We start from the raw sequence: 23787 nt of genomic DNA, 5'->3' as shown, positions 1-23787 counted from the left end.
CACACCAACTGTGTTTCCGTCCTTCTTTATAGTTGGCGCCAAAAGGCAGCGACTTGCCTTCTGCAGTGTCCACGGCTCAGCGCTTCAACTGAGGGATGACGGTAAGACCATGAGACGTCTGTACGCCACTGACGACGACACCAGCGCCATCACCTTCAGCAACAGACCGATCGACATCGGTGAAAAGATCACCGTCGAGATCACAGAGTACAGATCCAGGTACAGCGAGGATGGAAGGGGCGTCGTGATCCTGGGTCTAACCACGGAAGATCCTTCGACACTTTCTCAAATAGACTTACCAGCCTGTGTCATTGACCTCACGGCCCAGAAGAACTACTGGGCGAGGCGGATCAAGGGGAAATACGTCGGCTCAGGGGACACGCTGACGTTCTACCTGGATAAAGACGGAAACCTGACCTACAGCCTGAAGGATGTGCAGGATGAGGTCCACCTCTGTGACATCCCGACAGACAAACCACTGTGGGCAATCCTGGACATGGACGGTGGAGCAACGACTCTGACATTTAAAGGTGCACTGTGAATGTATTCTAAGTGATATTTAATGGAGCATGTATGGTAATCTCTTTTCTAATAGTGAAAGGATACAGCTAACACAATTTTCTTACAGTAAAATTTTCATTGTGATAAAAGCATAATACAAATGTAGTAAGTGCATGTATTCTGCTGTATCCCTGATAGATGACCGCCCTGAGGAGAAGGGATTCAGGATGCCGTGGGAGGGGTGGAGTATTGAGCCTGACATCACCACTTCTCCTGCTGCTGAGACAGACAAGATGAGAGATGGGACACCCCAGACTACTGAACACAACACAGAAGAGGAGGTTAGTGACCCATTCGGCATTGTAATTTTCTGGCATGGTTGTGACATTCTTGTGGGTCGTGGGGGCAGAGTGTTGAGCTCAGAACAAGAGGTCCTGGACAGAGACCTGGCGAACCCAGTCTTGTATCAAGCTAACGAAAGGCATATCACCCTGTGACCAATGACAATGACATACTTAGTGGAGCAACTTGAGCTTCTATTCTTACAAGGTTCCTAATAGGTAGCAGGTAATAGTTGTGCCTTTAGCAGAGTGTCCCTCCTTGTGTGTGCTCTAGATTAACTCGAAGTTTTGCGCATATTTTCCAGGCCACACCTGCAAGAAGTCCCGCGTCTCCCCCAGAACCAGATGTTGACGCTGACGCAATGACTGAGGAAGAAAAACTGGCGTTTGCCTTTCAAAAGTTCAAGGAACAAGTGAAGGTACAAAACATAAAGTTATTTTCTCCTCTCTTCAATAGTGGAACTGCCTAGACTTTACAATTCGCTTTCAGAATCCTGCCATTGTTATGAAAAAGCGACTCAAAAATTGTCCTTATTTTACATAGTAGCTAAAGACTTTTGATACCTTTGTATTCAGGATCCTGCAAAAGAACAGCCACCAGAGGAGCTCATCCAACTGATCAATGCCATCAGACAGAGAAGTGAAGATGGTGATGATTCTTCTGATTCTGAAGGTTAGACAGATGATTCAGTTGTTTTATCGATATTCTTAAACTATCGCAACTCTTTTTCCACAAAAAATATGACAGAATGTTAAAAAATACATTTATTTTATGATATTTATTGATCGAGCTTTCTATCTTCTCAGATGAGGACGACGAGTTTAATTTATCATCTGAACTTCTTGGCAAACTGGGGTGAGTCACAATTTACCCCTTATGATATTTTTACATCCACTGTATGTTTAGTTAGGATATATTTATGACACAGGGTCTAGACCCAATTTATGTGACCAGAATAATTGAATGGCTGATTGGTTTTCTTCAGGTCTGCTTTCTTTGAAACAATTATGAGGTCAGAGCTTCAACATCTGTTCGGCCAATCGGTAAGTACTAATGTAGAGAATTTGTTTTGGGAGTGACTTGCTTTGTCTCATCGGATGCATTACAAATAAATACATGTTGACCACAATATTTACGATATCATTTGTATCTTACTAATTTTTCAGGCCTCCACATCTGAAGAGGCGTCCACAGGTTCAGGTAGGATCCTTTACAACGGTCAACTTGCCCTACCATGAATGACCTGATAACACTTACTGGTGTTTTTCTGTCGTTGTGTCACTTTAATATTACACTCGACTACGGTTAAGTAATCAAATATGTTCTTGATGTTTACATCAATAAAATGCAATATATTTCTAGCATACATACCTTTATATTTGACAGGTGCAGGACAGCCGAGGCATGAATTGGCTGAGACAAAGGTTTGTGAAAATATTTATTATAATCATTTCTATTTAGATGTAATGGTTGTCATTCATATCCTAATTGCACAGTGTACACATCTTCTTACATTTGCCTACGAAGATTGGTTTTGGCCCCAACTCTATAACATCGCCATTATCTCTTGTTTTAAGGCTTCGCTGGAAGACAGGGTGCAGATTGTGAAAGCATGTATCGAAACCATGGAAGAGGAAGCCGGCACAGAGAGAGCCATAATGTCGCTCACTCTTATTCGGCAAATGACGAGGTATGCCGGCAAACATATCATTTTCTGCAACGCATTGAATATCATAGAATCATTAATTTATCATAGCCCTTATCTATAGCTATTTTATGATTCCCTGATTTTCCGTTCACAGTAACATCCTAGACCACCCAGGGGATCCGAAGTACCGCCAGATTCGGATGAAGAACAAGTCAGTTTCTGGTGACATCCTGGATGTGCCCACCGCCGTACAGCTGCTGGCTGCCATCGGATGGGTCCAGGTAGGGACATAATCAGCTGTACAGTGGCTTCTATCTTTTTTATCTACTGCTGTAGCAAAAGTTATGGTTATAGCCCCAGTATAGCCTCAATAGTAGGCTCATACTGTTATGCAAGCCTCTTTCATTTGGTTGAACATTGACCAACGTGTTTGTGATTTAAAAACAAGAACACAAGGAAACATTTTACATTTATTCTCCGTGTTCTAATCACTCTTTTTGTTTGCTACCAGTCGGATAACTCGTTTGTTCTCCCGTCATCTTCTGATGACCTGCTGGAGCCGACATTAAAGGCAGTGGATGAATCCCTAAGGTCAGTCATACACATCCAAGACAATTATTTCACAAAGGTTTTGCCAATCAGATTATACTAGATAACTTATTATGACTGCCTTAATTTCATAAACAGATAATGGAACGTATGTGCATTAATCAATGGAGATAGTGAATGATGATCATGAAAAATGTATAACTGGTACACAGTGTACATGACGATTGTGTAGGTACCCGTCGAAGACAACCATGTCACAAAAGTTATACCAATGGGATTATACTTGTTCACTTTTGACTACTGTCTTCAAGTTAAAAAAACAGATAATTTAAATTATGTGCATCAATCAATAGACATATTAAACAATGATCATAAAAAAGATACTTATATTAAAAGTAAAGTGGCATGTATAAACTAATATTGTTTTTGGACATCTAAATGGACCAGGAAACTAAAGGGTCAAGAGACACATACTGAAACTTCTGAAGAGGTACATTCAGAAACCGCCAAAGAAGAAGCGACTGCCGACATTGGCACGTCACACCAAGAGGCAGAGACCGGGAGTACGGAAGAGGTGGAGGCAACAGAAACTGAGGTAGAACCTGAGACTGATACTGCACGTAAAGAAGAAGCTACTGAGAGATCTGAAGAGGTGATGACTACCATGCCTGGAGAAGACATGTCAACAGATTCTGCAGACAGACCAATGGAAGAGGTAGAAACCATCTCCTTGACCACTGCTAGTTTGTGTAGAAAGATTCCGTACGAGAAAATAGTTTTCCACACTGTTGTGACTGAGTAATATGTAATGTCTGTTGGAAACACTGTTGTCCTTGGTGCTGAATAGCCTTCGCAGGTACCGACATTCATGCTGATATAATAACACTACTTTCCCTGGTGTTGTATGACCTTCAAAGGTACTATGTGTCCTGTGAAAGACTGTTAAGCCTTCAATCCAACACTGCTCTCCTTGGTACTGAATGACCCTCATTTTACCAGGATCACACTTACTGACGAAAAAAAACAATGTTGTGTTTTACTTGTACATAATGCGTTTATTGTAATGTTATATGACTATGATTGTAATATTTCTCTAAACAATATAGCCTCAGGCATCAGAAGAGCCAAAGACTGGGCTGGATGTCCTCAGATCAAAGGCTGCAGAATTACTGCAGGACGAGACACCTCAACAGGCATGGCTGATTCTTACTGTCCTGGAGAAAATGCTGAGGTACGTGTTGAGCAGAAACTTTCAAAGTTGATTAAACGATTGTCTCTTGGGTCACATTTTGAATAATCTAGTATTTTTTTACATCTTGCTGCACTCTTCTACTTGTCTTATTTGATACAGTTAGCATTGTAGTTTGGTGACCTTTATATGTCTATTCTATGCAGGGATGTTGTGAAAAACTCTAAGGACGAAGCGTCACGTCATGTCCGCCATCTTCTCCCGCCAAGTGCCCTCAAGCTTCTCGTGGCCGCAGGGTGTGTACAGGTAAGGTTCTTAAGTGCCCTTAAGGTTGCATTTGACTTTTAACTTTAAAATACATGTAGTTAATACAATTTCAAGTCATATAATTGTTTGTAAGTATATTATGACGTCTCTGTATTTCGTTACACAATAACTCAGGTGGAGAACATGATCATCTTTCCAACCGAGATAAAACTGCTCCAAGATGCTCTGGAGGTGGTCATGGAGTGTCAAGGGTAAGTGTAAAGTAATACGTAATAGAAAACTGTGTTTTTTCTACTTATTGTCACCTATCAAGGACTAGCTTGTACTTCTCTCTTGCCAGACCGCAAGGGCATGATTTTGAAAAGAAGTATTTCAGCAGGAATGTTATTTGCTACACATCCACATGCAAATGCAGCAGGTTTTAATGAATAATTTTGATTACAATATTACACCTTATATATTGATTTTGTTTTTGTCGCTTTCAGGACATTGACGGAAACTGAATCAGAGGTTAGAGAGGAGCCTGGGATGTTTGTTGCAGGGACAGTTCAAAAGGTAAATAGTGCAGTTTGACTCCTAGAAAATGTATGTCCGCACAGCATCAAATTTTGTCTCCAGTTTCCTCTTCCCTCTAATTTACACCTTGCTACAGAAGAGTTACCCACTCTGTTTTATTCTGATCACAGGAAGAAGTAGTGAAGCAGGAGGCAAACCAAGTCCCACAAGGGGCAAATGCCGCAACAGAAGGTAAGTCAATATCATAATATCTTATGGCCTGGTGTACATGTAACAGTCCTCGTATTGGATTCGTTAGGTGGTGAGTTTGATCCCGGTCGAGTCATACCAAAGACTGCACTACGTTGTGGCCCAAGGGTTATTGAACTGGAGATGGACGTCGCCCTATGCACTAACTGGTGCGGGAAGGATTTCGACTAATGTCTCTTCTGTCATCTTCCCATCAAACGTATATCATTCCGTTGTTTGTATTTTGTAGCCATGTGCTTCAACTCTGTCCACGGCAAGGCCGTCCTTCTGACCAAAGACCGGAGCGTCGCGCGGCTCCTGCTCGACTCTCCGGGAAGCGGGATAGTCTTCAGCGACAGGCCTGCTGTTGTCGACGAGAAGGTTTCCATAGAGCTCACCGAGTACTGGTACGACCGAAAGGGATCCAAGAAGGGAGACCTGGTCCTTGGAGTGACAACCGTCGATCCGTTCGTGTTAGACAGTGACAACCTCCCTCCCAGCACCATCCCACACCTCACAAACAAGCCAGGCTACTGGGCCATGCGGATAAGAAGGCAGCGCATAGTGCCGGGCGACGTTCTGACCGTGTTTGTCGACAAGCTGGGTAACCTGTGGTACTCTGTGAACGAGGAAGTGTGGAGAGTTCTCATCTGCGACCTGCCCACAGACACGCCGCTGTGGGTGTTGATGGACATGGATGGAGGTGTCACAGCCGTAACATTTGTCCGAAAAGGTACATCGAAAATGTTCATTCTAGGAACATAGACACAGACTCCCCCAAAAAAACGGTTATTTTTCTTACATGTTGATTTGGTTTACATGTTTTGTTCTTTTGTTTCTATTCACAGATGACAAAGGTTCTGAGCAGTCGTCTTCACGGGCTGATGTAGAGAAGGAGGAAAAACTTGAGGCTGCATCATTCGACGTGGATTCTGATCTGTATGATCCAATGGGAGATGTTCCCCTCCCTGAAACACACATGGCGCCACAGGATGAGCAGGTACATGGTCAAGGACACTAAATATTATTGTAAATTTGTAATTGTTAATTTTTTCTACATCTCTGACAGTAATGACAGAATCTTCCACTAGACATACTAGATAAACAGAACATGTAAATGTAAATGTATTTCCCCCTAAGCCGGCGGAAGCTGCATCTGCATCGCCGGATGAGGACAGGAGAGATGAGCCTCCTGAGAAGGAAGAAGTGGATTTAAACAGCATGACCAAAGAGGAGCGCATGGACTTCATCATGAAGATGCAGGGAGAGGAGGTATGTTTCCATATTTTACACATTTCAAACAAATTCCTGTTAACAGCCACAACGCGTCCTCTCACCAACAACACGAGTTCCAGCCTAAATATTTTGTCATATGAAGGAGCTTCTCAACCTGAAGAGATGTGTACCTTCTTTCCTACAGTTTTCCCTGGAGGAGAAGACCGGGCTCCTTAAGGTCTGCGTAGATGTGATCAAAGAAGACGAGACGCCGGAACAGGCCAAGACGTCTCTCAAGTACCTGGTGAACCGGATGAGGTCAGGGAGAACACCTTCTATATCTTGTGTCTTCACCACTTTGATCCATGGCATTTCGCAAATTATCTTTAACAGTTTTGCATGTAGTAATTTTTTTAGGAACTGCTATATGCAAATGATTTCACTGCTTTCGTTGCGTTACAATTCACAAATACAACATAATACTTTTACTCAATTACTCCTAGGTAATACCAATGGGATTGTGGGTCATTATGGTTATGGATTTTGAAAACTAAAATGCTACATTACTCCGTTACCTTGTAGTAACCTGTGGACCAGTCCTGAGGATGAGAGGTACAGACAGGTGTATATCCGGTCAGGCACGTTTTGGGAGGCCATGCGGCCCAGGTCAGCCCAACAGTTCATGGTGGCTGCAGGATGGGTCCAGGTAGGGATACTCAATCTGCGCAATATTTCTTTGAACATCCTTACGACAACTCAGATGGCAAAATTGAAGTATTGCACATTTGTTCAATTGTGTACAGTGTACACACACATGTTACGATGAATGCAAAAATATTTTCCTGCGGTATCCTAATAGTGTCATCAATTGTCTTCTTTCCAGGTTGGAGACAACATGGTATTTCCAAATTACTACGATGCACTTATAAAGCCTGCATTGGATGTGCTCAACGAATGTCTGAGGTGAGCATTAACGGTTGAAGTCATCTCGGCATTCTAGTGGTAGCATATTATCATGACAAAAACTTCTTTATACCATATTAATGCAGAGAACAATTATAGCCACCGAAAGTGAAAGTGAAATCTCTCCGGCTTTTCCACAGTTCCTTCCCCCCGGAGCCCATCTCCCTGTACGGAAGGAAAGACCCAGTGGGTGATACGGAGCGAGTACCTGAGACTACAACAGTGAAAGGTACAATCTCAGGCATATGTTGTAAGACAAAGCAGCTTGAAGACATGTATTTGTATCATCGTTAAACTATTTGGACGTGCAGGTTTCCTAGATTTCTATAAGGCTTGCTAGGTAGAATCAAAATAGAAACTTTCATAGCAACGCGATCGTCTTTGTCATCTGTGTAACCAAAGTGTTTGTTATCTTCTCATAACCAGATATGGCCTTCAATGAGGTACACGGTAGTGCCATTGAGCTGTCAGATGACGGCCGAACAGCCACACACACGGACAACTCTACTGATACAAGCAGCACCATCACCTTCGGTGCCAAGCAAATAAATGCCAACGAAGAAGTGCTTGTGAAGATGTCAGAGCCCACTGATGATGACGCTATCGGCGGCACATTTTCCGTCGGCATCACAACGCTGGATCCTTCCACGTTGAAGCTGGAGGACCTACCGAAGCAGGCAGCTGAGCTGAAGAGCTCGGATGGTTTCTGGATCTGGCCGCTTGACGACAGCCTGACGGATGGAGGCAGTGTGCTGAAGTTATCTGTGAGCTGTACAGGGAACCTGACATACTGTGTTGACGACAAGCCGCCCGGAGGGTTCATCAGTAACATCCCTACAGACCAGCCGCTCTGGGTCATTCTGGTCCTACAAGGACGGGTCAGAGAGGTCGCATATGTTGATGAAGGTGAGTAGAAAGACCGGACAAGTTATGTTCAATGCTCAGAGCTAGGGAATAACACTACTAACGTTTCCTTAAATGTTACATCAAGGTTTACAAATACAATCCATACAATTGAGTTCTGATAGGGTTGCATCTTCTTCAGATGAGAAAGTGGCTGCAGAGACTGATGCCGATGAGACAGAGACTAGTGGCTACCCATGGGACACTGAGGACGATGATCTCTATGACATACCATCATGTGAGTAGTCTCTATGTCAATAATTGCCGTGGTGTGTTCTTAACTCATTATAAAGGGCATTGCTGGTTGCAATTTTCTTTTTCTTTTACTAGATGTGTGCTCTGTGAGAAAATGACAACCACACACTTACATGACTCTTTTGACATTAACAGATGGGAGCGATCCAACAAATAACGGTGCAGGCCTAAATGGTGCACACTCGTCAAAGAAATCTCCAGAGGAGATAGAGGTGAGCATGGTCTGAAAGTCATCAAATACCGTTACTTTTATCATGTTTTTGTGGTTTCTCTGTATGCACAAAATGTTTACGCACGTGTACAAGTCATCATAAAATTTGAAAGGACTGACTTCCCAAATGCAATAAGTGGCAATTATTTTGATTTACCAATGTTGGACACTTAATGTGACAGCGGATAGTAATACAAGACATTTGTCTAAACTTTTTGGACCTATCTTTTCAGGCACTCCTCCGGGATAAAGTACCGATCCTGGATGCGTGTGCTGACGCCATCAAGGCAGAGGCTTCAGCTGACAGGGCCAGATTTACCCTCTCATACATTCGGATGCAAACAAGGTGAATATACACAACTACTCGTACATACACGGAATATTCTTTGAAATGCAACGAAGCTTTATGCAAGAAATTAACTTTTCTACCATTTCAGTCAGGTGTGCCTTTTCCAGCACAATTCGGTCATTCATATGATATTTAGTCAGTTAACAATAATTCCCAGTAAAAAAAAATGTTAGCCAATTTATAAAGGTTTGAAATGATATAATATAAAGCAAATACCATTTAACATTTTAGTTTTATACAAGGAATTAAGCTTAAGATTTCCAACGTTTTAGCCAAATTTGACCAGGACAATTCGATCATAACATTTGCCAGATATATACAAGGCAGTTGTCGATAATTCGCAGTAAAAAAGTATGTGTGTTAACCCCTTCATAAAAGTTTTAACATACCAGTTATTACAATTGTTTCAGTTCCAAATTTCTCTTGATTTTACAGGAAAATTCTGAACCGACCCAGCAGTGATGAGACGAGAGTTATCCAAGTGAAAGACAAGATGTTCCTCTTTGCCGCTTCATCCGCTACCCAGACTGTCATGCAGTTCATGGTTGCTGCTGGCTGGGTTATTGTAAGTCTTTCATTGTAAATAAGGTCATGTTGATTTGATGCTTACGCAACAATACTTTATGTTCCTCGCTGCCGGACCCAGACCTAGCTATAAAACCAGCTTTATGACACACCGCATCACTCTGGGACCAACTATCTCAGTCAGTCAGAGAAGCCTCGTTGCTTTCAAGAGAGCGAGCAAAAATCATTTGTTAACCATTTAGGCTGTACCTTTTCGCACTGTTTTAATTGTACATTTATGTACTTCGATGTTATTTTTGCTTCCATGTAATTGTTGTGTGTAATGTTTGTTATGACATTGTAACACTTTCATTGTCTGATATGTGTCTCTGTGATTGTTATAACCTTAATCTTGATCTTTTCTTTAAAGAGAGACGAGCAAAAGACGTTGGTGTTCCCTCGGTCTAACGATGATCTTCTTGAGCCAACCATCAAATCGCTTGACTTATGCCTGAGGTATAAATGTTTCTCTGTCATATACTACAATTATATACTACTGTTATAGATTTGGGTCCCGTTCAAGGTTCAAGGGTATAGATGTGGGTACGATATATCAGAATGCCTTGCATATTGTACGAACCAAACACAGATAATCTGTTTTAAATTCTGAGAAAATCTTGTGTAGAATGATGCTGTGATGTGTAGAATTGGCATAAACCTCGAACCTAATACTAGTAATTATATCATATCAACATTGTTCGCTGTTTCATGATCCGTTTTTTTTTTCATGTTCGTCACAGGACCATACCAGGAGGGTATTTGGACGTAAGCCGACTGGAGGATCAAATCGAAGGTAAGCAAAGATATCATATGCTATGTAATTGTAGCTGGTCTTGTCTACCAAGTCATGTACGGCTCGTCATTTATTTGTACTTTTAAAAATGATAACAGCGATATATTAGATAGATGGTTTTCAGTTTATCATTTGTCCTTATAGGAAAGAATTGAACACACATGTACATTGCGTCCTTAGTGGTATTTTATTTGTGCTTGCTCAGCTGTAAAAGTTAGGACCTAGAATTTGGAGGCTGCGGCAAAGACTTAATTTTGCTTATTGCTAGAGAGAGTACAATTTGAGATAAAATGTGTTTCTTGTTCCACTGTATTCAACGCACGGTATTTGTAAATTCGTTTATACACTTCAGACTTCTTATACCTGACCCTCTCTCTATTTCAAGAACCCCTAATATATTTATATAATTGCTGTTTTTTTTTCCAGGCATGACAGGTGGTATTGAGGAACTGCAGGGTGTTGAGTTCCACACTGTACACGGAGCTAACATCGAGCTCTCAGAAGACAAGAGAACCGCCCGGCGCCCTGGAGACATCAGTAAGGCCCTCGCCTTCTCCTCCAAACCGTTCCGCGTCAACAAGCGGGTTACCGTGGAGTTCACCGACTGCGAGCCGGACACCAAGTGCGCGGCGATGTTCGGGGTGACCACCGAGAACCCCCTGTTCTGGAAGCCGGCGGACCTGCCGCTGTTCGGGACCGACCTGGCCAAGAGGGACGGCTACTGGCTGGAGCCGCTGGGAGAGGACGTGGCCACCGAGGGAAGCGTGCTCAGCTTTCACGTAGACGGCGGCGGATCGCTGGTGTACTCACTGTCCGGTACTGATGGGGAGGAGACGATGAAAGATGTGGAGGTCTTCAACGACATACCGACGGACAAGCCACTGTGGGCCGTCCTCGACCTGTTTGGTTCAACAAAGGCTGTCAAATTTGTTGATAGAGGTTAGCAAAATATGCATTTAATATTCATTGTATTTGGAACTGTACTATCCTATTGTTGTGCAGTTATACCATTGTCTTTTGAGGCTGACTGACAGAGATGTATGTATAAAAGTATGATGTCGTATTGGTTTAATACTACATGTATTTTGACTTATTAGTCACTTATCAGGCAGGGCTCTTTGAATGAACGAAAAATAACAAACGCATATCCATAAAATCAATCAATAAATAAATATACATAAATTATGATTATGATTATCTTTTAAATGTTTTGTGTGTTTTGTTGTCATCTACGTCATTTCGTTCCCACAAACTGTCCGGCCGGACCCCGACTCAGAATTCTGACTCCAGTATTCCAATTAAGTTATATTAGTGAAATTACCATTAATTTTTTGTTTCAAATGTGACACTAAGATCATTATTTTATGGTTGCTCTCTAGAAGTTGCTGACGACGAATCAGAGCCAGAAATAGACACGACCTTCCAACTGCCTGGCTCCGGGTTCCAATCATCGATGGGTTCCGACTTCCAGCTACCGACAGGCACCAGTTTCCAGCCACCGAAGGGCACCAGTTTCCAACCACCAATGGGAACCAGTTTCAATTTCCAGCAGCCAATGAGCGATGGGGACCAGTCACCAATAGACAGCGACCCTGAACCATTCAACTTCAAGCCAACCACCTACACCGGTTTCACTCCACCGGATGAGAGCGAATTCCTTGATCTTGACTAAAAGCTTAGCCATCAATATCTGTACAAAAGAAGATGAAAATTTACAATGTAAAGAATGTAAAATACGGTGCTTAGGCATTGAGAAACATTTAAGGAATTTACAAATGTATTCCTTTTTGAGACCATATGCTAATAGCGGTTAAATTAACGAGAAAAACATTACATGTACCGCAATGAGATATGGGAAAAAGAAACCTAACTATGCATTAGTAGAGTAAAGAAACTTGACGTCTGTTGTAAATGTTAAAGAAAAGGATATACACTACAAAAGTAAATGCTGCAATTGTGTTTCGTCTAGTACGATAGCATACGCTTATTGTAGGGTCTTGTAAGTTGTAGTAGTGACGTTTGATTCATGGCTCTTTCTCGAACAACTTACTTCACAAGTGCCTTGGCAATGAAGAAATAATATTAATGTATGCCTTTCGTGAGATTATAAGCAAATATCATATAATGCTTTGCGTGAGTAAAATCATTTTAGACATAACAGCTACTGATGATGTATACAAGGCATTATTTTCACTAGCTCAGCCGACTGATGATAATGATTGTAACTCAATATTCAAAAGTGTTACAGATGCTGCCAACAATAAAGCTTTGTTCAATATAATAAATATGCTACTTCGTATTGATCTCATTAACATAATTGATCAAACTCACCATTTGGTGACAGGATTTACTAAGTGAAACTAAGAGACTGCCTCTGGAAGTTAATGAAGTGTAAAACTTTTGTATATACATTGTATACGTAGGGATATGTTAGTGTGGGATCGGCAAACTCCTGGCTTAAATGCCCTTTTAATAAGGTTTGCCATTCAACAGTACATTTTGCTTCATGGAGGAAATGTTCTAGCCTCTACCAGCTGGCTTTGAGAAGCGGCTGGAAAGAGTAGAAATTGGCCAAATATACAGATGGCATGCCAGGGGAGTTGGTCCGCTAGATATAGAGTACAGTTTGCCAGAGCAGTCGCTTCCCGAAGCCTGGTAGAGGCTGAAAATTGTTGAGAAATGGGATCGAAATGATAGCATGAAAGGGGTTGAAAAGATAGCAAGTTAACAAGTAAACTTCGTGATTAATTGGTAGACTCCAAGTCCCAATCTTGTGTACTTGTGCTGTCGATCCATCTTACCTGTGTACGTCTAGTGATATAACACAAAGCGCAAGAGGGCGCTCCAAGTCTCGCGCTACGCGAGAGCAGTACGCCGAGATTTACCGAGAGAGAAAAATGTACGACCCCCCGCGAAGGCTCTACTCGGTCTCTTTTCACTGGCCGCCATCTTGGTGTAGGTGAGTGTACAACCCTCCCAAGAAATCGGTGTCCATCCACCGTTTTATGTCCAACCAGTGTACCATATTTGAGTTGTATAAAACCATATAAGTATAAGGAACGTATCAGTGTCATTATTTTGTTTCATAATCTCAAGTTCAGGCTGATATATGTGGCACAAAAATGATGGTTATCTGTGACTGTGTGGATACACGTTTCTGCATGACCAAAGCCTCTGAACTATGAAAAATACTGAGAAAAGTAGAATTTTGCTGCCCATTGATGGTTCCAAGGGTCCATTTTATGATATCACGATTGGCGTTTTCGGGACGTACTAGTATTTTTATTCACAATTATCTCGGTAGCTACCGTTTTCCACTAAAATATTTTGCCTTGCCGAAGAAGTTGATTCAGAATCGTCCATAATTTTTCCAGGCCGGCATCACAATGGGGAAGTTCCTGAAGTCAGGGAAAGTCGTCCTCGTCCTGAAAGGGAAGTATGCAGGCAGGAAAGCTGTCATCGTGAAGGTAAGGAACCTACGGTAACGTTAGACCCTCGGAGTGTTTGTCCGTGTGTGCACACTTTGCAGTGATGGGGGAGGGGGGCAACATGTACTAGAAGATCTTTCGGACTTGAGTTGGGTATCTTACTAGTATATCAAATTTCCTTGATAAGATGGTGGCAAACGTTTGAATTCCTTCTCCAAACCCATGTTTCCATGTCCAGTGGAGTAAATTTGTGACACTGAATAACAAGCTTAGCTATATAAAATGTAACGCCATCGTATACTAGTATGTGACATGTGGGCCGTAGAATTGCAGAACTAGTTCCAGACAAGCAGTCCTCATTACTTGTATGGCGTTCCCTCTGCAAAAAGCAACGGTGTGTCGCTATCTTACAGTGTCCCTTCTCATGACACTATGAGACGAAACACTCCAACAATACACATTTACGCGTTAACTTAATTGTAACCGCTTCAAAAAAGTTTCATGTCCATTTAATGGCTAAGTTGTGTTATACTACTAGCAAAACTATTTTTTGTATCACATCTTTGAACCTTTTATATTAGGGCCTTTCCCTTACACATCTTTTCTTGAATTTACTTCACAAAATGCAATGCATTCTTTGATGATCTAAATGCTGACTGCCTTCCTCTGTGTACAGAACTATGATGAGGGTACCCACGACAGACCCTATGGCCATGCGCTGGTGGCCGGCATGGACCGCTACCCTCGCCGTGTGACTGCCAGGATGGGCAAGAAACGCCTGGCCAAGAGGTCCAAGGTCAAGGCTTTCGTTAAGGTGTGCAACTACAACCACATCATGCCCACAAGGTATGTAACATCAGCTTTTATTCTAGGCCATATGAGGCCTTATGGTCAAAAGCTTTTTTTTTTGGAAACGGACAAAACTTCATGTGCGGATGTCATCCATATAACCAAATCAACATGGCCTGACTTAATATTGTGGATAGAAGAGACTTTAATACAAACATAATCATCACAACGTAAGACTTCATGCAGAACTAGTTCCAGACAAGCAGTCCTCATTACTTGTATGGCGTTCCCTCTGCAAAAATCAACGGTGTGTCGCTATCTTACAGTGTCCCTTCTCATGACACTTTGAGACGAAACACTCCAACACTTGATATCAAACATTGAAACCATGCTGAAGAACATTGATTTCAACTGTTTCCAGTTTTGACACAGATGTGGCCAATATAAACATCTTGATGGCAGAAAATTTTCATATTTGAATGAAAAATGTTCTTTGTAGTAAATGCTTAACTTCCTTTTTGTAGTTTTACAGTAGCTGTCAGTGTAATTGATATGTCTTGCTTTATTGTCCACAGATACTCCGTTGATGTTCCACTTGACAAGGGCCTCATCAACAAGGATGTGTTCAGGGATCCTGCGCTGAAACGCAAGGCGAAGCGGGAAGCCAAACTCAAGTTTGAGGAGAGGTAGGTCTTATCACTGTATCTTCTGTAACAGTTTTGTACCTACAATATTTGTTGTACACCTCACTTCTTTGCTTGTTCGAAGAATATTACAGATTTTAAATAGTGATGTGTGCATCTAGATGAACTGATATTGCAGAACTAGTTCCAGACAAGCAGTCCTCATTACTTGTATGGCGTTCCCTCTGCAAAAAGCAACGGTGTGTCGCTATCTTACAGTGTCTCTTCTCATGACACTATGAGACGAAACACTCCAACATTACATTTAATGCTAAACTGCTTTCGGAAAGGTTAATTTGACAATGGAACAATGGAAAAGAAAGGCCCACTAAATTCTTGCTATGTCATTTTGACACATTATTTTGACACATTTTCCTCCTGTTTCAGATACAAGACCGGCAAGAACAAGTGGTTCTTCCAGAAGCTACGCTTCTAGATGATATTATAATAAAATCTGTCGTATTCCGTTGGAGACATGTCAGCATTCTGGTCTTCTTTTTGTCTGAGTGTGTTAGGGAATGAATGTTTAATGTATGAGCATCCAAACGTTCTAACATTGAATGGTTGATGTTAAAACGTGTTGTGATTGTGAGAGAAATCCCTACCACAGATTTTTATCAGATAATGTGAATGAATGTATCGATAACAAGGAGACAAAACACTCTGAAACTCATTGATGATTGTGAGACAACTTTTTAATTGCATTTGACATCCCAAGTAACAATTGCCTGCTCATGGTTACTCTATGGCTAAGGATCAATTATCAATACGGAAAGCAAATACAGTCAAACCTGTACTAGCGGTCACCTTTGTATAGTGGTTACTTGGCCATAGCATTGCCGGTAAATGTAGTTGATCTCTTAAAAAATAAACCCACACAACATATCAGACCAATCTTATGTTTCCTGTCAGCACCATGTTGGCATCACTTGCCTTAAATCCCAACTTCTTACACGCATCAAATATACTTTTCATCGACCCCACAACAGTGCAAATAATAAGTGTACCATGGTATAAATCATTGCTTCCATTAAATTTGCAGCATTCTCAAGACGTTTCCTGCATTATGCCTTGCACATTACATTTACAGTATGCAGTTTCATAGATGCTCAGGCCAATAGCAATAAATTACATGGACTGACAAAAATTTGCAGTTTTGGTTGAAACCTACCATTGAGAATCGGATACCCTTGTAAAGATAATCCAAGAAAGCTTCAGTAAGATACAAAGGTGAAAATGGGTCTGATAACTCAGATAATGTTGTGTGCATCCAGCAAAGTCTTGAAACATAAAACTATCGATCAACTGAACTGAAGCTGCACAAGTTACTTCTTCACCGTCTTTAGTCGTGCATCCAGGGCCTTACAGTTGGCTTCTATGGTGGCCATGTTGGCAGCAAAATTGTCTTGGAGCTGAAAAGACGAGACAAACAGATGAAGTGAAACAAAAAGCCTGAAATGTTTCTTGGTAAAGCTAATACATATAAGGCAAAGTTTACATAAACTGCATGTGAAATATCAATACACAAGTTTAAAGCCAGTTCATGGCAATATTTTCTGAAGATACAGAGATAGCACTGTTACCAAAAATGCGTGGGGTAATTCCTAGCATTACTTAAAGTCATATACATCTACTTCAAACTTGTAATAGAGATATAGACTGCTAGTTGTAAAGTTAAAGTGAAGACTGACCTCCTTGACCATAGTGGTGTTGGACTTGAGAGTGGTGGACAGCTGCTGTTGGGTGGTGTCCAGTTGGCTCAAGGCCTGGCTAAACTGCATGGCTATTGGAAATTACAAAAATAAAAATTACAAAAATAGTGCTTGAATTTTAGAACTGTAAACTTCAATATCAGCAATATTAGGAGCAAGACTACAGGTCTCCCCTCTTGCAGTTTTTCTTTACAGTGCAAGTTTTCTTCTATTTTCAAAGACATGCCCCTCTGCACGATGTTATATTACTTGGTCCACCCCAGCCTTACCTTGCTGATGTAGTTCACTGAGTGCTGCCATCCTCTCCACCACCTGTGGCAGGCTGTTGGCCATGCTTTCCCACTTCTTCATCAGGTCATACAGCTCGGAAATCTGCAGGGGAATAAACAGTGTTTTACCAGTCAATACTACTCAATGGTAGTTCTTTTCAGTGTTTTTTTTTTAAAATAGGAACTGTTACACATGCACTTATCTCATAGCAGAGCTACTAAGCAATATTGATAACTTCCTAAAATCTTAACTTGTCCAAATCAACAAACTAACAAAGGCTGGTCAGAACATAGCAGAGGAGAAACTTTTACTTGAACTATAGATTAAATATCACAAGAAAAAGATGTGTGAGTTGTACAAATGTATTAAGGTATTCTGACAAAGATTTTTCTTGAAATGTGAAAAAGTGAAATATTTTGGACAGATCGCTTCTGCTTTATTCAGGAAAACTAATCCTTTGTCTCCTGACATTTACAAACTTATCTAAAATTTCTGCCAATCAAATTGTGGGTCAAAGGTGAAATGTTAGCTGATGTAGTCCCTGGTACCTTGCTCTGTTTGTCAGCATCCTCCACTGCTGCCCTCTGTTTGTTGAGTTCAGCTAGTTTCTGGAGTACCCCCTGCATCCTGGCCTCGATGTGGTCCAGCTGGATGGGGTCTAACATGGTGGTCCTGGCCTCCAGGGTCGCCACAGCTCCCATCAGGCTCTTGGTGGAGGCATCTCTGGTCAGGGCAGACTGGACAAGGGAAACAATCAAACAGTGTTCTAGCCAGCATCTGTCTTTGCGTCTTTTGATGTAATTTTGCCTTTCATGACAGACAAAAATTTTACCCAATCCATCATCTTTGACGGACAAAAATCAGCATGTACAGATGCAGAAAGAGATATCATTAAGCTAAGCTTAGCCTATCAACAAAATGTGCCCATCAAAATGCAGGAAATAGCATTTCACATTTTTTATTGGCACTACTGTATACATGTATGCAATTTGGGTCATGTATCACCTGCTGCAATACTAAGCCAGCTGCTAGGGGGCATGTTTACACCATCTGAGATACATGTATATCTACATCAACAACTACCATACTGTGTTTACATTCCTAACTGAAGTTAGTCCAGGTCCTTACCACTTTTTCAGGGCTGTGTCCAACTGTTGCCTCCAACCGCTGTATTCTGTCCTCTAGCTGTCCCAACTGGAAGGCAAATTTCAGCACATTACGTATAGAAATACAGATGAGGTAGACGTTTTCTGGTTTGGCTTGGCTGTATGCATTATCAACTCATTGTGAGCCTTAAATTGACCAACAATCAAATTATAAAAACAGTCTGTGTGCCAACAAACATACTATGTACTAAACAATTTTTAATGTCACATAGTTGTATCTCCAAAGAATACATGTTACAAACAAACATATTGGTACAGGTAATAAGCAATGCCTTTCTTGTTTCAAATGACATACTACAACATGTTACATGCAAGGACACAGTGGCACACAAGACCACTAACAATTTGAAAAATGATCTTACACTTTATAATCAACACATGAACATGCCCATTCAACACATTACAGTAATATGACCATTCAACTCACGAATATGACCCATCAAATCAAATGTAATCCCCTCCCACCTTGGCCTTCTCCCGTAGTTTGGCCTGCTCAGGTCTGTAGTACAGCTCGTATGTGACCTGCTGGTCTGTGGAGGCTGCAGGGGCTGCTCGGGAGAACAGACCCTTCTTAGAGGGGGTCTTAGCCGTGGCACTTCCACTCTTTATGGCATCCAGTTGTGTGATCACCTTCCTGTACAGCACAGATGTAGTTTTATAACATTGTCTGCCAAAAGGCCAAAATCAATTCCAAAGGAAAAGAAGAAATTGTGAAGAAATGAAAATGAAGAGTCTATCATTTTGCCAAACCATACTCGTGTATTTACGCATTTGTTAAACCTTCATGGCCACATTGTTTCATAATAAAGGCAACTTTTTTTTTGCCAAACTTTTTTTCTCACATCAGTTTTGGGGCTTCCAGACAATGTAATCCATATAATCAAATCAGCATGACCTAATATGTCTTAACCTGAAGTAAGAATAACATGGTTGTATATGTGTATGTCACATTCTTGATGGAAATTGCATGTACTGACTTTGGCAGGGCATTGTGAGGATCAGTGATGTCAGCAGCTGCCTCCTGTCCCAACGTCTGTTCCAGGTGCAGCTCATACAGCTGTTTCTGCAGCACCTGCACCTGCTGGGACACCTGCACAGGGTTCAGCTGGTCCGTCTCACTCGTGTCTTTCATGGCAGTCTGGGAAAACCAAAACAAAACATTTACTTTTAGATCCAATATTTTAGCAGGGTTTGGAGAATTCTCTTATGGTTTTTAACTTCTATACCAGTGCAATCATAAAGAAACTGAGTCTTTCATAAACCTTTCTGAAACATTGTAATTATTACTATACTACTGTGTAATTACTGATTTTTTCATGGTGCTGTTTAGAGCTGTGTACCGGTATGCAGTACCGATACTGTACCGGAAAAACTGATTAGGTACAGGTCCAAAATACCTACTCCCTCAGTACCGGTACTGTACCTAAACAATTTCACACCAATTTTATGCCTATTTGTGACCTCAAATGTGTATAAAGGTGGTTAACAATGGGTCCCTGTGTAAGGACAGCGTGTTCATGAAAACAAAACACTTAAGTTTTGCCTATATTTTATCTGAGCATTCGCCATAAACAAAGAATAAACCTTAACTATCAAGTTTATTTATGTATTTTTTGTTATTGAAGGAGTTCAGAAGACCATATAAATTGGTCGAATTGTTCAGGTACAGGTTCAGGTCCGGACCTGTACCTAAACCTGTGTACCTGTACCTGTACCTGTACCTAAAATTTGTTTAGGTACACAGCTCTAGTGCTGTTATGTTCACGGTTTTCACTGTGACTTTTGTATTGTTATTTATAAATTATGTATATAAAACATTCTATTTTTAGAGGACATGATCTTGTTTGTGTATGGACACACCTTAAGTTTCTCGACATCTTCCACCAGTTCCTTCATCTCACACTGAAGACGCTGGAACTTCTGCTGAGGAGTCTCCACTCCTTCCCCCTCTCCCAGCTGTGGGTCAACAATAAACATCCTTAACTACTGATCTGGTTAACAATTATCAATAACCTTAACAAGGAAATGTCCAGGGAAGGGGTATGATTTAGGATCCTTTTATAAAAATGACACACTACTAATTAAATTGGGTATTGCTTTAAACGTATGAAAATTAGTGTTGTTTTCATTGTTTAAAAACTGTTAGGACTGAGAAAATCTACCACTCTTCTACAGCCATTTGCCTGTTTCCAATCTCCTAATCATTTTTTTCTTTCATACTCTGTTCCTTACACTAAGTTATGAAGAATCAATAAAAGCTGCATTGATGTCAAAACAAAAGAAATCAACTTTCTCCACACACCCAAGGCCAGTGGGAAAGCCATATTTCATGTCAGATAAAACTGTCATTTAAGAAAATTGTGTGCTGCAAAGCTGCACCTGGTGCCAACAGTAAGTGGCTTAAAATTTACGCTTTTATTTCTGCAGAACATATTTCCTGACAATTGAGTCTTAATTACATTCATAGTAACAATCTATGTGATGCACTGTGAATTCCAAATGCCAGTCGGACAGTTATATAAGTAGTAGCCATACTTCTCCAGGTAGCAAAGTAATACATTTCATGTTGTAGGAATAACAGTAAGTTACAAAATAGAATGTAAAAATGTAATGTTACTACCTCTATGGATTCTGAAATTCATTGTAAATTTCAAAGGCTCTCTAGATCTTCTTGTAATACTGGGATATTGTGAAATGTAGCTAAATCTAATCATTCTAAAAGTACTAATGTAAAATGTTTATCTTTTAAATTTTCATCACTGTTTGCATACACATACATTGTAGTTGTTAGTGTTGCTAATTTCCATTTGAAAATATGGCCATAGCAATTTAATTTGTTGGTTCTTGGATTTTTTCCAGAAAAAAATGAAGCAACAGTCACAAAAAAAATAAAAACAGGCCAAGGCATAGTTACACAATGTCATGTAGGCTGCGTTATTATAATACAACTAGAGTTCGGAGGTCTCATGCCTTCGACAGTGTGATATTGTTTTGGTGGGTGTTGTGTGTGTGTATAGTGTAGGTTTTTTGTGAAGATGATTATCGTAGTGAACGAAGCAACAGACTATTCACCAAGCCTGTACCATGTCTTTCTACGGAAATACGGATCGTAGAATTCGGCAAAAAGAAGAGGAGAATTGGCCTGGGGAGTCTGGCCGCGAAAGGTTGTTTTCTTCCCTCCGATACGCGGTGATCCAAACTTCAAAACGGCAAAAACTCCTTCAACTAAATTATTCTTCTATGCAGCCAGTGTTGTTGAAGCGTGCGATGTCCAATACATTGAAGACAATTGCAAGTTACAAAATCACACAAACTGGCCAATTGTTGTGATGGTATGTGGTATGTAAGATAAATGGGTTCCTCCCGGTGAGTTGTATCTCTCTAGCGGGCTATCTGACCCTTTAGCGGCATACTATTCCCTTTATTTTGGCCGTTTTCTACTATTTTTCCAGTGATCCATGGTGCCTGGTAGAAAGTTAGTCTTCCTCCACAAAGAGAAACTCATTTATCATATATGCCTTACTTGTTAGAGGGGCCGTCGTATCAAACTTTTAGCAGGAAACAGCCCGACTTTCTATTCCAGCCCGGATAGTGGTATAGATTAGCCCAGGTCCTCCGGGGACGTTCCCAGAGGTACGACTGGCAGGGCTGAGGTCAGCCTCGGGTGACCTACCTAACCGTCCCAGTCTATCCTGTCAATGCAATTTATCCTGGATAGAATTCAAATAAAATATGTATCCTAGTTGCAATTTAACAATCTTCAATTTTTGAACTAGTAGTTATTTACTGGTTATTTCTCAGGTTGGCGACGCAGTTTGGCTATGTTAGTTTTCTTGTGGGGGCCCATCGGACCATAATATGGTCGTGAAAATCTATCCTTTCAATGGCAGGGCTTCTCTATTCCCTCTCCACACGACCATTATGAAGAAGATTACAGGCATACAAACTCAAAGTCATTCATAGAATACCGCCGTGCTCCTCGCTAAAGCCACAAAGCTTATAAAGATTAGATACTGCTCAATGCGTTCAGACCACTTCCTTCTAGTGACCTGGCCATTGTGTACAGTATACCAACTATGTTATCGATTAAAACAAAGTTTGTGACCTTATATCGGGTTTAAATCTTTAACTCCTGTTGCATTACGATACGATATGCACAAATGTACTACACAAGACTGCACAACTGTACATGCTAATGTTGTAGGTATTACGGGAAACCTATTCACATTATCCATATTCCAGATTTACCTGGGTGCCAAACTGAGATACTTTGTGTCCAGTGTGCTATGGGTCTGGCAACCAGGCTAATTCCAGATGTTCACACTGGGGGCCACAGACCTGTCAAATAAAGCACGCTCTGCTGGGGCACTGGGCCACTAATGTTTTTTCAACAAACAATTTCAAAGAAAACGTTTTTTCAACTAAAACCAATGTTGACAGCTTCCTGTCTGTAACTTGTTGTTTTAACCTAGATATGAATAGGTTTCCTGTATTCCCTACAACATTAGCGTGTACATTTGTGCAGTCTTGTGTCAGGGTTCACAAATTTTACAAGAGTTATGCAGTTGCTCCAGTACATGTAACAAACATTAATAAAAAGAAAGATTGCCTTTTCTACATTGTACATTATGAATGATGTATCTATGTGTGTTTGAAGGCTGGGCGAGTCGTTAACCCAGCATTAACCCAGTATTAAAACTTTCAGTATTAATGCAGCATTAAGTGCCACTTTCGCCAATTTCGCAAGGATTCTGTTGTTTCAACAAACAGGAAAGTTTTTTCCAGCTATCCTTGTGGGCATAAAGCAATGTAATCCACAGAGGGTGGAAACCAAAAAGGTCTAGTGCAGTATGAAAGACATATAGATTTCTCTTATTAATTAATCAAATTGGGTCACAATTTACATAATTAATATCTGTCAATGTTCCTCTTCCTCTTGTTTAAATATGCCACCATTTCAATTGTTCTATCATGGAACGCAGCAGATTTATAGACTTTTGTCATTAATTATGTAAATTAGATTGTGATTTGCATAATTGTCATCTAATTAGGTCAAGCATCACTTAAGCTACCGAGATACCAAAAATAACAACAATCCGTCAACCGGTTCTTGAGCTATCCTACTTCAAACATTTTCAAACAAATGCCTCTGCATTTCCCAAATAAGCTGCTACGGGGCCCAAACTTACGGCACTTCTTTCTGAGCACGAGAGCTACCTACCATCTAAAAATCATGACCCTAGCAC

The 23787-nt window shown here is 40.9% G+C and overlaps 4 protein-coding genes across 4 annotated transcripts in view; 3 read left to right on the top strand and 1 right to left on the bottom strand.

Moving 5' to 3' along the window:
• Positions 1 to 36: 36 nt before the first annotated feature.
• Positions 37 to 1520, top strand: LOC109474602 (E3 ubiquitin-protein ligase NEURL1B-like). Its single transcript, XM_019774941.1, has 4 exons — positions 37 to 530; positions 700 to 842; positions 1148 to 1261; positions 1419 to 1520. Exons 1-4 carry the CDS (start codon positions 110 to 112, stop codon positions 1518 to 1520), a joined length of 780 nt encoding a protein of 259 aa, XP_019630500.1. The 5' UTR covers positions 37 to 109.
• Positions 1521 to 2231: 711 nt separating this feature from the next.
• On the top strand, positions 2232 to 12764 carry LOC109474531. Its single transcript, XM_019774842.1, has 26 exons — positions 2232 to 2267; positions 2421 to 2533; positions 2646 to 2772; positions 3003 to 3082; positions 3488 to 3755; positions 4147 to 4271; positions 4436 to 4535; positions 4671 to 4747; positions 4982 to 5051; positions 5183 to 5243; positions 5491 to 5973; positions 6089 to 6240; positions 6381 to 6512; positions 6661 to 6773; positions 7038 to 7161; positions 7339 to 7418; positions 7559 to 7647; positions 7845 to 8324; positions 8464 to 8559; positions 8712 to 8788; positions 9021 to 9133; positions 9572 to 9701; positions 10071 to 10156; positions 10441 to 10493; positions 10920 to 11432; positions 11873 to 12764. Exons 2-26 carry the CDS (start codon positions 2469 to 2471, stop codon positions 12163 to 12165), a joined length of 3987 nt encoding a protein of 1328 aa, XP_019630401.1. The 5' UTR covers positions 2232 to 2267; positions 2421 to 2468; the 3' UTR covers positions 12166 to 12764.
• Positions 12765 to 13360: 596 nt separating this feature from the next.
• LOC109474622 (60S ribosomal protein L27) lies at positions 13361 to 15870 on the top strand. The gene is made up of 5 exons (XM_019774968.1): positions 13361 to 13452; positions 13868 to 13960; positions 14598 to 14767; positions 15286 to 15396; positions 15781 to 15870. The coding sequence occupies exons 2-5, from the start codon at positions 13880 to 13882 to the stop codon at positions 15827 to 15829; spliced, it is 411 nt and encodes a 136-aa protein (XP_019630527.1). The 5' UTR covers positions 13361 to 13452; positions 13868 to 13879; the 3' UTR covers positions 15830 to 15870.
• A 651-nt stretch (positions 15871 to 16521) lies between these two features.
• The window catches only part of LOC109474581 (dynactin subunit 2-like), a 26915-nt gene continuing 19649 nt past the window's right edge, over positions 16522 to 23787 (bottom strand). The window contains exons 5-12 of the mRNA XM_019774913.1: positions 20402 to 20497; positions 19519 to 19679; positions 19007 to 19175; positions 18504 to 18569; positions 17924 to 18112; positions 17375 to 17477; positions 17085 to 17176; positions 16522 to 16805 (exon numbers count right to left, since the gene is read on the bottom strand). Coding sequence (XP_019630472.1) covers positions 16719 to 16805; positions 17085 to 17176; positions 17375 to 17477; positions 17924 to 18112; positions 18504 to 18569; positions 19007 to 19175; positions 19519 to 19679; positions 20402 to 20497 — 963 coding nt within the window. The 3' untranslated portion in view covers positions 16522 to 16718. The remainder of the gene's footprint in view (positions 16806 to 17084; positions 17177 to 17374; positions 17478 to 17923; positions 18113 to 18503; positions 18570 to 19006; positions 19176 to 19518; positions 19680 to 20401; positions 20498 to 23787) is intronic.

Source organism: Branchiostoma belcheri, unplaced genomic scaffold (assembly GCF_001625305.1).
Source record: "Branchiostoma belcheri isolate BF01 breed outbred unplaced genomic scaffold, Haploidv18h27 scaffold31, whole genome shotgun sequence".
NCBI classification, from domain to species: Eukaryota; Metazoa; Chordata; class Leptocardii; order Amphioxiformes; family Branchiostomatidae; genus Branchiostoma; species Branchiostoma belcheri.
This window is presented reverse-complemented; position numbering and strand designations above follow the sequence as displayed.